This window comes from Macrosteles quadrilineatus, unplaced genomic scaffold (assembly GCF_028750875.1).
Source record: "Macrosteles quadrilineatus isolate MER2022 unplaced genomic scaffold, UCM_ALF_1.0 Scaffold_2__2_contigs__length_208266976, whole genome shotgun sequence".
Taxonomy (NCBI): domain Eukaryota; kingdom Metazoa; phylum Arthropoda; class Insecta; order Hemiptera; family Cicadellidae; genus Macrosteles; species Macrosteles quadrilineatus.
In genome coordinates this window covers 174,696,382-174,710,685 of record NW_026542595.1, presented here as the reverse complement: position 1 = coordinate 174,710,685, position 14,304 = coordinate 174,696,382, and the positions used below count along the sequence as shown (strand labels likewise).

Genomic DNA, 14,304 nt, shown 5'->3' with positions numbered 1-14,304 from the left:
CAGATTATTTTGGGAGTCTCTTATTATATAACTTTTGGGCTTTTGGTTGCCCTCAGCTTTACCATGTGTGAACACAACATTTAGAATTATGATGTAATATTTTCAATTTGTGGTTGTCTTTGTGTAACAAAATGTATCGTTGCAGGTGTCCGCCACCGATGTGGACGAGGGTCTCAACGGTCGTGTCCGATACGCCATCGTGGCCGGTGACGACAACCGCGACTTCAGCATCAGCGAGGACACGGGAGTCGTTCGTGTCGCCAAGAACCTCAACTTCGAACGCAAGAGCCGCTACGTGCTGACCGTTCGCGCTGAAGATTGTGCCGGAAACTCGGATGAATCAGTGAGACACGACAGTGCTAACATTTCCATCTCGATTATCGACATCAACGACAACCCTCCGACATTTTTGGACTCGCCGTACATCGCTTATATCATGGAAAACGTAGTCCCGTCCCCAAACGGTTACGTGTTGACGGTACGAGCCTATGATGCAGATACTCCGCCTTTCAACGGACAAGTGCGTTACTTCCTCAAGGAAGGGGATGCTGATCTCTTCCGCATCAACGCTTCTTCGGGAGAGATCACGCTGCTGAGGGCTCTAGATAGGGAGGTTCAACCTGAGTACATACTCACGCTCGTCGCCATGGATACCGGTGAGTCTTTTGGTTTACATGCTTGGTTTCTCGGTGGTGGTCACACTATTTTTTGGGAATTGTTGGTATAAATAGTAGAAGATTATATCAAATTATGATAATTTATAAATGTTGAATACTAATGTGCAGGCTTATGAGATCCATAAATTAGGCTTTGCGTACGTTAAAACAGGATGCAAACATTATAATGAGTGTGTAATACTGTTTGAAAATATGCTATAATTGTTGTCCAGGAAAAATTAAGAAGAGGTCATCGTTAAAAATGCATTACAAACCTATCTTAAAATGAAAAACAACAATCCATGTTTTGGTGAATCAATTAATCGCGCAACTCAACTTAAGTGTTGAGGTACCATGGTCCAAGACAATGTAGTCCGTGGTTCCAACCGGATTGTCGACCATGTGTCGGCGCGCCACCTCCAGGGATCGTGCGGCCAGCCCGTAACAAATTGATCTCAATATATGTTTTGGTTTGTGAGTAATGCCAAGCTGGAGGCCGGTCGGAGTTTTCAACTTGCGCATTAATGCCAGCGCTAGAATCGTTATTAAACACTTTTTAATGCTCGCCTGTCCTCGTTCGTCGTGAGGGTTTACCATTCTGTCATTGTTATTTGAGAGGCCGCATTTCATTTTGATTAATGATCGTAGAAATGGTTTTTAATGAGAATTTGTCGGCCCGGAGTCGACGATAGTTTTGAGATACGAGAAGTAAATAGGGATCGGTGTGCAGCAATGGTGAAGTTATGTTACAGATACAGATGGAGGTGCTAACGACCAATAGGTACTGTAGATCTTGATCAAACAATTCAAAATGTACGGGTTTGAAGCAATTAAGTATTGAGTTTTGAATTTGTGTTATATATAATTAGTTAATAATTACCACAAACACGTAATTAGTACACGAGGACGTCTCCAGCTGTCAGTTTTACATATTAAGCCACAACCGCGTCTTGAGCCTGAGTCTGAAGGTGTCGAGGTCCAAATCCTCAGCCGTTACGGAATATTTATAATTTCCTCGCCGTGGTAATTGGCGGGCCGCGACTATGACGAAATTTATTCGATAATTTACAGTGAGCCACGAGTCAGTTAGTATTTTTTACGATTTAACGTATTTCTCACTGGACACTATAAAATAAAAAAGTCCGGCCGGTTAACAAGTATGAGTTACGGCCTCGCTTCTCGTCGGGACTGTTGTGAAATTCAAAACTCACACCCCCTCTCCCCTCCCCCCGCCTTATGCGCGATATATAGCTCTAGAGATGCGTAAACCTCACGCATGCGCCGAGCTGTTTGGATGCGCAGCGCGTTGCGTTCGAATACGGCCCGGCTCACTCATTATTTTTTATTACATCCGTCACTTATCGCATTATCGGCTATGTAAGTCCACTCGGCGTCTATTTTGTAGTTTACACCGACATTTTAGGTCGTTATGTGTAGTTGACAATGATTTCATGGTATGTTTAGTTCTTGATTGCCGTTTGTGTCGTAAATAATGCGTTGTTTAACCGGATTCAAATTTGAGTCGATTAACTTATTTTGGATGCATTGAAACAGGCTGAAATGGTGTCATACAAACAGATTGTTAGCTGTGACATTGTTTCATTACACTAAAGAGCTTAGTTTACCGGTAATCAAAGGAATAACTAATTTGTTATTTCATATTTACTTCTTAGACGCAATGCTACTTCTGTTTATGTTATATTAATCTTTTCAAATGTAGAATGTTTACGTAGCTAACATTTTTAAACCATTCGTCAGTTACTATGTTTTAGTACTTCTTATTATCCAGGTACTATTCAATAGCTCGTCGTTACTATTATATACCTGGATAAGGAACGCATATTAAGATAATTATACGATTAAGTCTTATTATATTTATCGCTTACTGTAAAGTGTAAAATAAATCCTATTCAAACCACCGCCGCTGTCAACTGTGTTCCTTATTACTGCGTTGACAAGTGAAGCTATTTCCGCAACTCATAAAGTTGATTTATTTTGACCCATTTCCATCGTAGCCGCAGACCACAGACTTAAGCGTATTCAAATGTATGCCAGTAATGTTCTGTGCCGTGGTCTCTGTTTGAATATCCCCATTGTGTTAAATAATTAATTTGAGGACTGAGAGAGTCTTGACAGCGGTCAATTTATCACTGCTCCCTCGTCAAGCCGCGTTATCCTCCACTCAAGAGACGCGCGGTTGTGGCAAACTTGTTCACAGCCAACTTTTCATGTTTTCTTTGTTCTAATTTGTTATATTGTTGGGTATTTGTTAATTTGTTCAGAACTAGTTTTATCTGTAATACTCAGATATTTATTAAAACCTTCTAGTGGGAACTGCGTTAATTGACTATTGATTGGATTCTCGGTACTTACGTATTAAACGGAGGCCACATTTTGTCAGCGCGCTGCGGCGGTTATGTTAGGTTGGGTTATCGTAAATATTATGTGTGTAGGACTTTCCTCGCTTCGTTATGAATCGAACGATACCAGACGAGTTATACTTTCTATTATGATAACCCAACCTAACATAACCGCCGCAGCGCGCTGACAAAATGTGGCCTCCGTTTAATACGTAAGTACCGGATTCTCTATAGCTTTTTTTTTGGAGGCGTAAAAAAGTATCCTTGTTTTACTTTTGTACACAATTTTCTGGGAGAACCTTTTCGATGGTTCTGTATTTTATTCATGAAGAGGGGTTGCAAGGAAAAAAGCTATGTAGTAATTTAATTTCCCAAAATCATTGTTCTCTATCACTAGACTTAAATCCTTCCAAATATTGTTGATATTGAACTTTTGCAGCAAATGCTGTTACTGTTCATTTGGTTTTGGCCGAGGGGTAGGAATAAAACACACCTGTGTCTCAGAATTAAGTCACTAAAATGCTGGTGGGCAATACAGCCTCGGTTCGTTCTCACCAGACAACACTTAGTAAATCGTATCCCAGACACGACTGACATATCCCTGGATCCATTATTTGCCCACTACCGGAGTTATCGCCCATTGCTGGTGGCATTCTCTCCCGCCCGGAGTATGCTACTGCTCTCGCCCCAGCCGCGTCTTTTATTTGCAATCGCCAAGATTAATTCCAGTTTTTAAGCGTGTGGTCTCGTCCTCGTATCGGTGGAATGCTTCCAATCTCTAATTGCTCGGTAATTAATTGATTTTTCGTGTCCACCGATACTCTTCCAGATACCAACAAATGCATCTAGTTGAATGGCTGCTGCTTACATCCATCTACTTCTCTGCTGAAATTTCTCACAACCGACAATGCACTTTGTTTCAGTCCGCTGATAAAGACTGTCTGTGGGATCGTCTGGTGGTTTTGAAGAAGTGCACTTTAATGGAGCACTTCTGTCACATATTGCGTTTATTTGGTTGGGTTTCAATTTCAGCGTTCATCCTGACTGATGCAAAGTTTAGAGCCTTGACGCAAATACATAGAGTGCCTCAATGAACTGCTCAGATTTCTCTTTTCATGATGCCAGTTAGTATTCAAAAATAAGCTGTACCCATATTGAACGACTTTCCTTTATTTAAACATTCAAAATCCTCTTCAGTTTGTACTTCTCTCCCTTGTTAGAGCCTCGGCCCTGGACGCTGGACTCCCGTCGCAGTGAAAGGAGAGTCGCGAGATCAGATAGTCGCGGCGTGACAGTCCCACTTTTATACAAATTGTTCCACAAAAAGCCATAAATCTTATGCAACATGGTTGCTTATCGGGTACCGAACCTCTAGTCTATGGAATTTCCATGGGAAATGACTAGCATTAAATGTAACGGATTCTTTAGTCTACACTATTAAGGTTAATTTTGGGACAAAGGGAAGAAGATGTTTCACAGCGTATGCTCGTATCTAATAATTTGTGCTGTTACGATAAAAGTTGCTAATCCACATAAATACCATTATTACATCACACTTTAAAGCAATTAAAATCTCCATTATAAAAAACTGCCCTTTGAACATTTTCGAACAAATCTTAACAAAAGCAGCCCGTTCCACCAGGCTCGGTTGCACCAACCGCCACAAGCGAGTCCGCCGATCATGAATCTCCTGGTAGAAAAAGCGTGTATGGAAGTAGAATTCATCGTTACACATAATTGATGAGCTCTGCCGCAGTGTAATAATATCATTTAGCTGGATTTAACCGATCTAGTTTCCCGGGGTAATCGTGCGCCAACAGCAGAGCCGGGGCTACAATTAGATTGCTATTTGTATAAATCACTAACGGTCACGTGATTTGTGTCTGCTCGGGGCGTTCGCCGGGTATATCAATCCGGTGATCCGGTATGCTTCGTCTCACCGGATCTGGTCAGGGGATGGAGGGTTGGAGAGAATTGGGTCCTTGAGGTCGTTAATCCATCCGGCGGTACCTGGTTCAGTGGATGGAATGGAATAGAAGTTGGTTTAGAAAATTTGAAATAATTGGGTTCTCAGGGGATTTTAGGCCATCCGGACGCATTTGACCCTGTCGATGGATGTGGGATGGAATAGAATTCGGGTAGAGAAAGATGACAATTGGGTCCTCCGAGGAGGTTGCCCACCTCCTCTATCTGGTCTATCTGGTCCCTTCTGGTACGGTCGGTGGGCGAGAGGATGGAATAGAATTCGGGTCGAGAAAGATGACAATTGGGTCCTCCGAGGAGGTTGGTCTATCTGGTCGCTTCTGGTCCGGTCGGTGGGCGAGAGGATGGAATAGAAGAGAAAGGGAAAGAGTTTGATCTTCTAAGGATGTAAATCAGTCTGTTGACTCCGACATATTTACTCTGGTCTGGTCAGTAAATGCAGCGATGGATTTGGATATGTAGGAGAAAAGGAAGTATTTTGGGTTTTTAGTCTACAGAGTGGTCTTGGTAATATTCGCCCTCTTGACTTATGATTGGTGGTTGTTTGTTTAACTTGCAAGACCTGTCGAAATAAGAAACCCCATTTCCTTGATGCAATATAAGACTGAAATTGTCAGACCAAATAGAGAAATAACATTCCCTAGGAAAAAGGCTGTCTCATGCACTTTTCTTTGTAGCGCGTTCTTGGACAGTTGATACCGGATCAAATCCGGTAACACGATACTAAGTAGTGATACATGGTGACGCCTTCTCCGGCCTCTAACACCCGGGCTATCCGGGACTGTCGGAGCGATGAGGATTTTAAAAAGGCCGCGTTCTTAACGGTCAATGAAGATATTCTCTCAATTAAAATGCTGACAGTACTCTTTAAACTCTAACAGGCTGTAAATGTCTATGGGAAACAGTTCAAACTTTTAGTTTGCGTTTACTTTTACTCCTAGACTTAATTTTATGATAGCTTACCTATATCTAAGCCACGATAAGTCAAATTTTTAATTGGGGTTTCAATTATTTATGTTTTTTATTTCGTCACATATATTTTTTATGAGTACTAACCTTCAAAATGCAATAACAGTTGGCAAAGCAGTGGGTGGTCTTACCGATGCATTACAGTACAATTGTAACCAATGCAAAAAGATGTATCGTTCATACAAATAAGTGCTGCAGATTGATCTGCAGTAATGTTTCAGATACTCTTTTACACGATAGTATCTTCTGCAAAGCTTGAGAGCCTAGAAAATTGAAACGATTAGTAACAAATACTCCACTTTAAAAACTCTGGTTATTTCATTCAATAACCTGTGGCTACCGATAGGAAAATGCAAGTGATAGCAAATGTCTGACACTAAACAAAGAACAATAAGTAGAAATGCCAGTTGTCTCGTAAACGTAAACGGAAACTCAAAACCAATCAGTAAACACTTTCCAACAGACCAGCAATAACGTGTTAACTGCTACAAGGCACAATAGGAAAGAGAATTGCTCAATGGGGCAATCAGGGCGACCCAATGCCATATCTGCGTGCTTATGCTAAGCCCTTCTTATTTATAGCCCATCCGCGCGGCTACTGTCCTTGAGCATGCGTTGTCTCCACGTATGCGTGCTGCGTCTTCACTGCGTACTGAGACTGCGCCTTATGGCATTGCACCCAATTAAATTAAAATGTGGCCCTTCTGTCAATGGGGTGTTTGTTGCTTGACTGCACAGACTTACTCGCCTCATTTGAATACAATCAGCGAGAAAACTATGCGCATTTACATCAATGGATGACGCACCCGTACTACCGACCTGGTTGGGCAATGCACTTCTTTTTCTTGCAATATCTTACGCACTTTGGGATGAAAATATGTACATTTTTGGGTTGAGTTGATTGGACGTTTTTGATTCACACATTTTCAACGGTTTCTATTGTGGTAAAATCTGAAATTAAGAATTATCATTGAAGTTTACCATTGTAAAAAATACATTTTATACCTCTAATTCTGTCCATTGAAAAGTCACTACTGTATGCTACAATGTTGTTAATAATTGCTTTTCCTAAGAAAATTCCTCTGTAGAAAGTGTTTTTTTTTATGTGGGCTGTACAAAACGAAATATTTTATAACAGTAGCTACCTACTGGGGTTTACAAAATATTTTGCAATGGTGACTGCTACAACCCCCATCCCAAACTCTGATACTGTAATTATAAATTTCACTGAAGGTTAAACACATGCAGCTCTGCGGACGCCGAGACAGGTCTTTTCACATGCGTCTGGGTCGTCACGCGAGCACGCAGCACGCTCACACACACCAACACGCACACACACACACACGCGCTCGTGTCCCTCGCCAGGAAAAAGATGTCTAGCCGGCCGATGAATGGAACTACGCCTGCAGGGAACGATAAAGAAATGCTCCTCGACCCGTAAATCGCACTATATATAAAGTTACCCGCAATTACGAGACCCGCGGCTATACGGACATACTTTATCTGTAATTAAACATTAAATTGTACGACTTGGCGGCGCTTTAAGTTGGCGCTGCAGCCACTTCACGGAAAGCCGTAATAAAACGGCGATTACTTTATTTCCTCGGCTGAAAAAACTTTACGATCCGGTGACTAACTTTACAAACCGAGTGGGACTGAGTGGGCAAACTATGCGCACAATAAACACTCCGACGGATCGCACCGCTGGGTGTTCTGTGTTCACCCCCGGGAGTGTGATAAAGAGCTGGGTTGGTTTTAGTTTATGTAACCAGGGTTTGTGGGTTGACGTGGTGCAAAAATTGAAATGTAAATTGGAAATATGTACGAGGAATATTGTAGAGGCGATTCATCGTAGAGGGCCAAATACCAAATGACCAAATGAGGTGGCTCAATAGTGGGATGACATATTGTACAATGTATACAATCCATTTGATTTTTTTACTCGAAAATCTTTATATACACTTATCTCTTACTTATATCAAATATTGTCTTAAAATTGTTGCCACTTAAGTGTAAAAAAAGTCTTGTACAATCAACTTTATTGAATAATAACTTTAACCTACCTACGATAAATTTGCTTAGTCTACAAGATCCTTCAATGGGTAGTTTTTTTTCCGTTATACATTCTAATCACCAACATCAACAGTTTCTCTATCTTAATTTACTCCCGAAGCGGAAATTCCTGGCGGTGTGAAAAACAATTAAAACGCCGCCATTTTGTAAGTCGCTGTACAAATGGGACAGATTTTTGCATTAACGAGCACCTGGCTTGAGTGATGACGGTTCGCGACTATTTCACAACTAATTTAATGGACGGCGCTCTTTCTGCTGCCTTAAATGAGAGTAATAAGGGCAACAAATATGTTAATGAATATTAATAAACGACGTCGCATGTCGGGATGCATGCCGGCTGCATTTTTACTTTCCTCTGCACGGAATTAAATGTTGTGCGCTCGTTTGTTTATGATGCGTGGGCTCAACAAATATTCGTTATTTATTGCCACTATAGACCTTGGAGTTTCAGAAGGAAAGATCTGACAGGATTTGACAAGATTGGATATTTGAGTATGAGGATTTGTATACATCCCCATCGCATTTAACCACAAAACGGATCTTACCTACTAAAATTTATTCACGGCACTTACCGAACCGTTATTTCTAGTTGTGAGGCGTGCATGCGAAGGCAGTAAACTCCAGATGGTTAACAATATTATCGATTTGAGAAGGATATGTCCGGCCATAACCCGAACATGCATGGCGTTATGCATGCGACCAGCAGTTAAATATAAATTCGCAGAAAGATTGCTGGCAGGATCTTATTTTATGGGCTAATAGATAGTCCGATGTCCAGGGACTTTACGAGTGCGCAGCGAGCCCTAGGCGCATTCCACCAGCTCTTGTTATATATTTAGCGTAAATCGAGAGATGCTAATTCTTTATACAAGACATGTTAATGCATCGTTGTTTGAAATGCGTCGGTTTAATAGTTTAACTTACAGAGTTGTAGGAATGCTTATCAAGAACTTCATAAAAGGTATAGGTTATTAAAAAATATTTGGTTAACATAAGCATCATGAAATACATTATATTTGTATCAATTGGATTTCAGATTCTGCTGCCTCTTGTTAATTATTGTCGAAAAGGATTAATGCATTCGAAAAAGTATTTTAAAAATCGGGTCCACTCAAGAAGCTGAAACAAGTTTCTGCCGGAGAGGTCAAATGGGGAGAGGTTTGGATTGCATTGAATTGATCAATTGATTCAAGATTGAATTTACTCGAGGGCTTTGGCACACCAGTTTTTGGACGTTTTCGACAAGTTTCCGCTTATACAAAGTTGTCTTATAACGTCACCGTCGCTACCACCGCTGCTGTTGATCACTCCCGCGCCCTGCAGAAGAGACATTCCGCGTTGAATGTAGTCAACCAGCAACATTGTAATTACTATGTCGAAACCTTTGATAAAATATTTTAAACACAAACAGCCTGACCGGACTGTTCTTATTGTGCCGATTAAGCGGCCTTACTTCAAACAGTCGGCATTCCCTCGCTTCTTGCGCACCATAACCGACGGCGCGTATATTTTTGCACAAATTTTGTCGAATCGTTAAGGCCCGCTAATAGGGTGTATAACTCAAAAAGTTGTCATGTTTTCGCCATTAGTTCCTCGAATTTATAATTCGGACAGTCTTAAACGACGAAAAAACGGAGCGAACCGGTCAACGGGGCCGGGAGAAAAAGCCGCGGCATTCGCGGGCAGGTTTCGGGGATTCTCGGCGTTCCTGTTTTTATTTCGCCAAAGCCGGCCAGGTATTTTGATGTGACATGAAAACTAATGTTTTAAACCCGATCCGATCTCGTCATTTCGCCGTGGTCGTACTGACCGAGACAAAAACATCGGTCCTCACCGGCATTCCGCTGCCTTATCTCCAGATCTGTGTAAACACGGTGGCTTGCATATCGCGCAGTGCGCCGATGTTTACAGCGCAGCGCGTAGTGACTAGTGGCGCGGCGCGGGTCCTGCGCATGCGCGGCGTCGCTAGCCAGGGCGTGATTGGGGATGTAGAACATTGCCGTGCATTCTACGTAAACCAATATTTGATAATTTCCTCATTTGAAGCTGAAGATTCTCATTAGACAAAGTGTGAGCCCAAAAATTACTATCCATTACAAATACAAATACATTTATGTTGATGTTATACTCAGAAAAGCTATGATGCCATTACTTTACTTAAACATTATAATCAGAAACCTAAAATATACTACGTATTAAAATAATATGTTTATCATTCAATAAATAGCTAGCTGTTGCATAAATTTAAATGGCAATGAATATCGACAAAATTGTTTTCCAATGTTACCAGTTTGAAAAGAAAGTATCATCGTACTAGAAAATATTGTTCATATATTAAATCATCTCCGTTCCATTTAAATGCTGTTTGATTATATGATCAGTCCCTGGCCACTGCGGCAGTCACTGTTACAACATATCAGCGACGCTCGGTCCTCAGTCCCGTAGCAATGAATGGTGCGGTTATCCCGACCATTATGTTAGATGATGCGGCACTTCTTGGCCCATTGTCCAGTGATGCCTTCTATTGGAAATTCGCGCACTGAACCCATTCCTCGGTAATGCTTCAACACTTTTACTTGACCGTTTATATCTTCAAGTGAGAGTGCTGGTAGGACATACTTGATAACACCTGAAAGAAACTGTAAGTGTGTGCCTTTTCTTGATCATCAACAATGAACTTAAAATTACTGGAAATTATTGTTTTCAAACACCTTTCCACCCACACAAGAAGGCGGGGAGTTATGCGTGGATGCGTCATCTACATCATGTTAATTAATTTATGAGTAATTTATGCCCAGATGATTGGCAAATTGCGGGTTGGCGCGAGACCGGATGTGACCTGATGATCCGGTGAATCACCCGGTGATCCGGCAAAGCGGTGGGAAAACGACTCACATTTGAACCGATCAAGAGAAACCCAAATTTGAACATTATCTTGGACTTTGAGGTAGGTCTATACTTAGGAGGTGCCTTCGTCGATTCACACCTACTCCGACGATTCACCTCATTGTTTCACAATCTAATCAGAACAAAATCAGTCGTATGTCCTAATAGGTAGTAAATATTTATGTAGGAAGAAGAAAGTGCTAGGAGCTGTAGAGTATTATAATAGTTTACTAAAAACCAATTAAATTTCGTTACTGTGTGTTGCCTCATCGACGTTCTCGACTAGATCGAGTCAAACACAATCCCAGTACCGCTTTTTTAACCGGCAATAAATAAATCCCACCGAAACCTCTAAAGAAGCGATAATCGTCAGAACTCTGATAACAATCCGAATTTAATTTATAATCAGTTAATTAATTCAAACAGCCGAATAAATCAGAAGAGGCCCGTTAATGATCGATTAGCGGCAATAAAACAATCGACATCGCTACATTCCCGGGCAAAGACAATGCCGTAATAAGCGGACAGCGGTGTATAATTAATAAACTGGATACTGGAATATCTGACGGAGATCGCGCGTTAATGCGCCTCTAGTATATAATAAAGAGGAACAAAAAGCGGCTTTACACGGCCCAGCGCCGGGCCCTAGGGTGGAATGCGAGATTCGATCTACTGCCGTACGGACATGTCCCACTTTTATTATACAATATTATAATTTTCCGCAGTATCCGCGCGACCGTTTTACATCATTTGCATTGTCGTAAAGATAAGAGCTCGCCGGGCGGACTATTTTTTCACAGTTTTAGCCTGGATTATCGTGATCTGTATTGTGCCAACCCTCCCACAAGCGTGTTATGTCGCGATCTCAATCTGTGCCTCAGTCCCGCGGGCGACCCCTCCTTCTTACTTGCCCTCGTAAACTTTAATCGCCCAAAATTTTGTACCCGGATACTTTTTGGACCAGCACCGGGTTGTCCTGGAGATAACGTATTTGTAGTCGATGTGCGCCTTCAGATCAGTTCCTATTTGCCTGCAGGCTCGGTTAACGATTTAGCTGCGATAGAAAAACATTTAACCTGAAAATGTCTGGTCTAAAACTAATTCAAAATCTTGACTCGATTCAACCTGAGCAAACCTTTTCAGCAAAAGTAGCAAAGCGAGTCTTTGCCAGCCGTAGTATGTCTAATCGGGAGCTAAAGGTACAAAGTGTCATTAATACAAGTCTATTGTTCCCGCTTACATTGTGGTGGACGCACGCACGCACACACACAAGCACACTCGTGGTCGACAATTAAACTGGTGAACGTGTCACAGTTGGAGACCAAGGAACACTTGTGCAGAGGTAATGCTTGGCTAGCGTGACCACTGGACAAATACGGGACCAGCCACCCAGCCACCTGCTACGTACGAGGGAGAGAGAAAAGAAAAAGAGCGAACAATTCCTCACTGATCCTCTGATCTGGTGATGAATTGCTATCAGTTTTGCAGCTTAAATAGTACAGTATTGGTCATTGGCCTGCTATCCAACTAGCGATGTTTAAAAGTTGAAAGAACATCTCGAATGCATAACTTGGTCATATCGCGATCTAATAGTTGCAAATCGCCTTTGATGCTACCATATATTTGAAGCCACTACTGTACTGTGTAGCTCTAGGTGAAAATATACTAATGAGTATTATTATTGATCAGTATCCAGTTTTGATGGGCGTTTAGACTCATTATGTACAACACTTTGAAGGGATTGGTATTTGCAACCATGATGAAAAATGAAAAGAGCAACAGTGACTGTTTAAAATATCGGCTTATTTAGGGTCTATTTAGCAAAGTGTGAAGTTAGCGGTTCAAATGGGAGTAGACATTCAAACAAAACTGACAACTTATTATTAAAATATCTTTCTCCAAACTAAATTGTCTAAAGAATAAGCAAACTTCATGCGTCAATGCTAGAAATACTCGCGTAGACTTTTAAACGGCATAACCATGTTGTATATCCCTGAAACCTTGCCTACATAAAAATCGTTCACATATTAAGTTGGCTGCTGGGATTAGTTTCTCAAGTAAAACATCAAGTCCACAATTACAAGAGGGGCGTGTCCAATGCACCACAAGCGCATGTATCTGCCATACCCTGCAGTGGCTGTCATAATAGCACCTGTCACGCCTGTTATTTGTCAAGTTCTAGCCTATATAATACTGTGTTCCGTTGCATTGCTATTTATGCATCAACGTTGACCATTGCAACGGCTTGTCAAGGTTGATTTGCTAAGGCATTTAGATTCTATTAAGCTGATAATTTATCTGAAGGTTAAGGTCTTAAGTGTTCATACTCCATCAATAGTTTGGTAGTAGTTGTACAAACAAACGGCGCAATGCAATGTTCGAGGAATGGTATTTTTTCAATTTTCATCTTGAATGTTTGATCGTATATTCAGGATGTTTTCTTTACGAGACTCAGTTGGTTTACAAATATGTTATACCTTTTGATACACAATCTATCATATCCAAATCAACCAATTTCCATAGAAGAATTTAGGATCATCAACAGATTCCGGCCGAGATCATGTGAACCAGTGCATCTGCAATGCAATCTTCTAACCCAAGTGCTTGGCCTTGACACATGCTGCACTCTGCAGGACGAAGGAGAAGAGTCGTGATCGCTGCAAGACTCGTCACTTCCTTGCAGACCGCTTATTAGATATTCCAAAGAAACGAATAGCCGTTGATTAGCAGTTGAATCATTACCGAATCCAAACGGAACAATAACTGTCGAGCCATGTCGCAGTCATTACCTGTACCAGCTGTAGCTTGGCTGGGCTGGAGACGGCGCTACTGGAGGCTCTCCAGCTGCTCATGTGTTCCGGACAACTTTAACTGGAAATCATTCAATAGTGTTGGTATTTGATTTCGTAAGTGCCTCTTAAATTCGTAATAATCGGATTCAACTATTTATGTAAGATTTGACGGTCTGAAGGTTTCTTGTTTGAACTCAGCTGGTTGTTGTTGAGGAATCGGAATCGGAGCACATCATTGTTTGATCAAACCATCGATATTTTAAAATGTCAATACTCATATAAACATACTCTAACCGATAAATTGTCAACTGGCCAGTTTTAATTTGGCAGATTAGATGACATATTTGCATCGTTGCACCAACCCCTGTATAGGCTAGAGATCAATCATCAACAGCTCGCCAATTAGTTCGCACGGCATCACACAGGAAATCTACTTGAGAGTTGGCCCACCTATACTTATGTAGGGTCTCTAAAACGCTTTCTGTTAATGATTAGCAGCGAAACATCTTTCTACCACGTAATCAACAATAAATCAACAAATATGTGTGAGAGTTTGTATAACGTTTATACATTCTGAGGAATTTT

General features: G+C 41.3%; 1 protein-coding gene across 1 annotated transcript in view; it reads left to right on the top strand.

Annotated features, from left to right (window-relative positions):
- Positions 1 to 14,304, top strand: part of LOC128987233 (cadherin-related tumor suppressor-like) — a 208,059-nt gene that overhangs the window by 171,527 nt on the left and 22,228 nt on the right. The window contains exon 7 of the mRNA XM_054407983.1: positions 146 to 656. Coding sequence (XP_054263958.1) covers positions 146 to 656 — 511 coding nt within the window. The remainder of the gene's footprint in view (positions 1 to 145; positions 657 to 14,304) is intronic.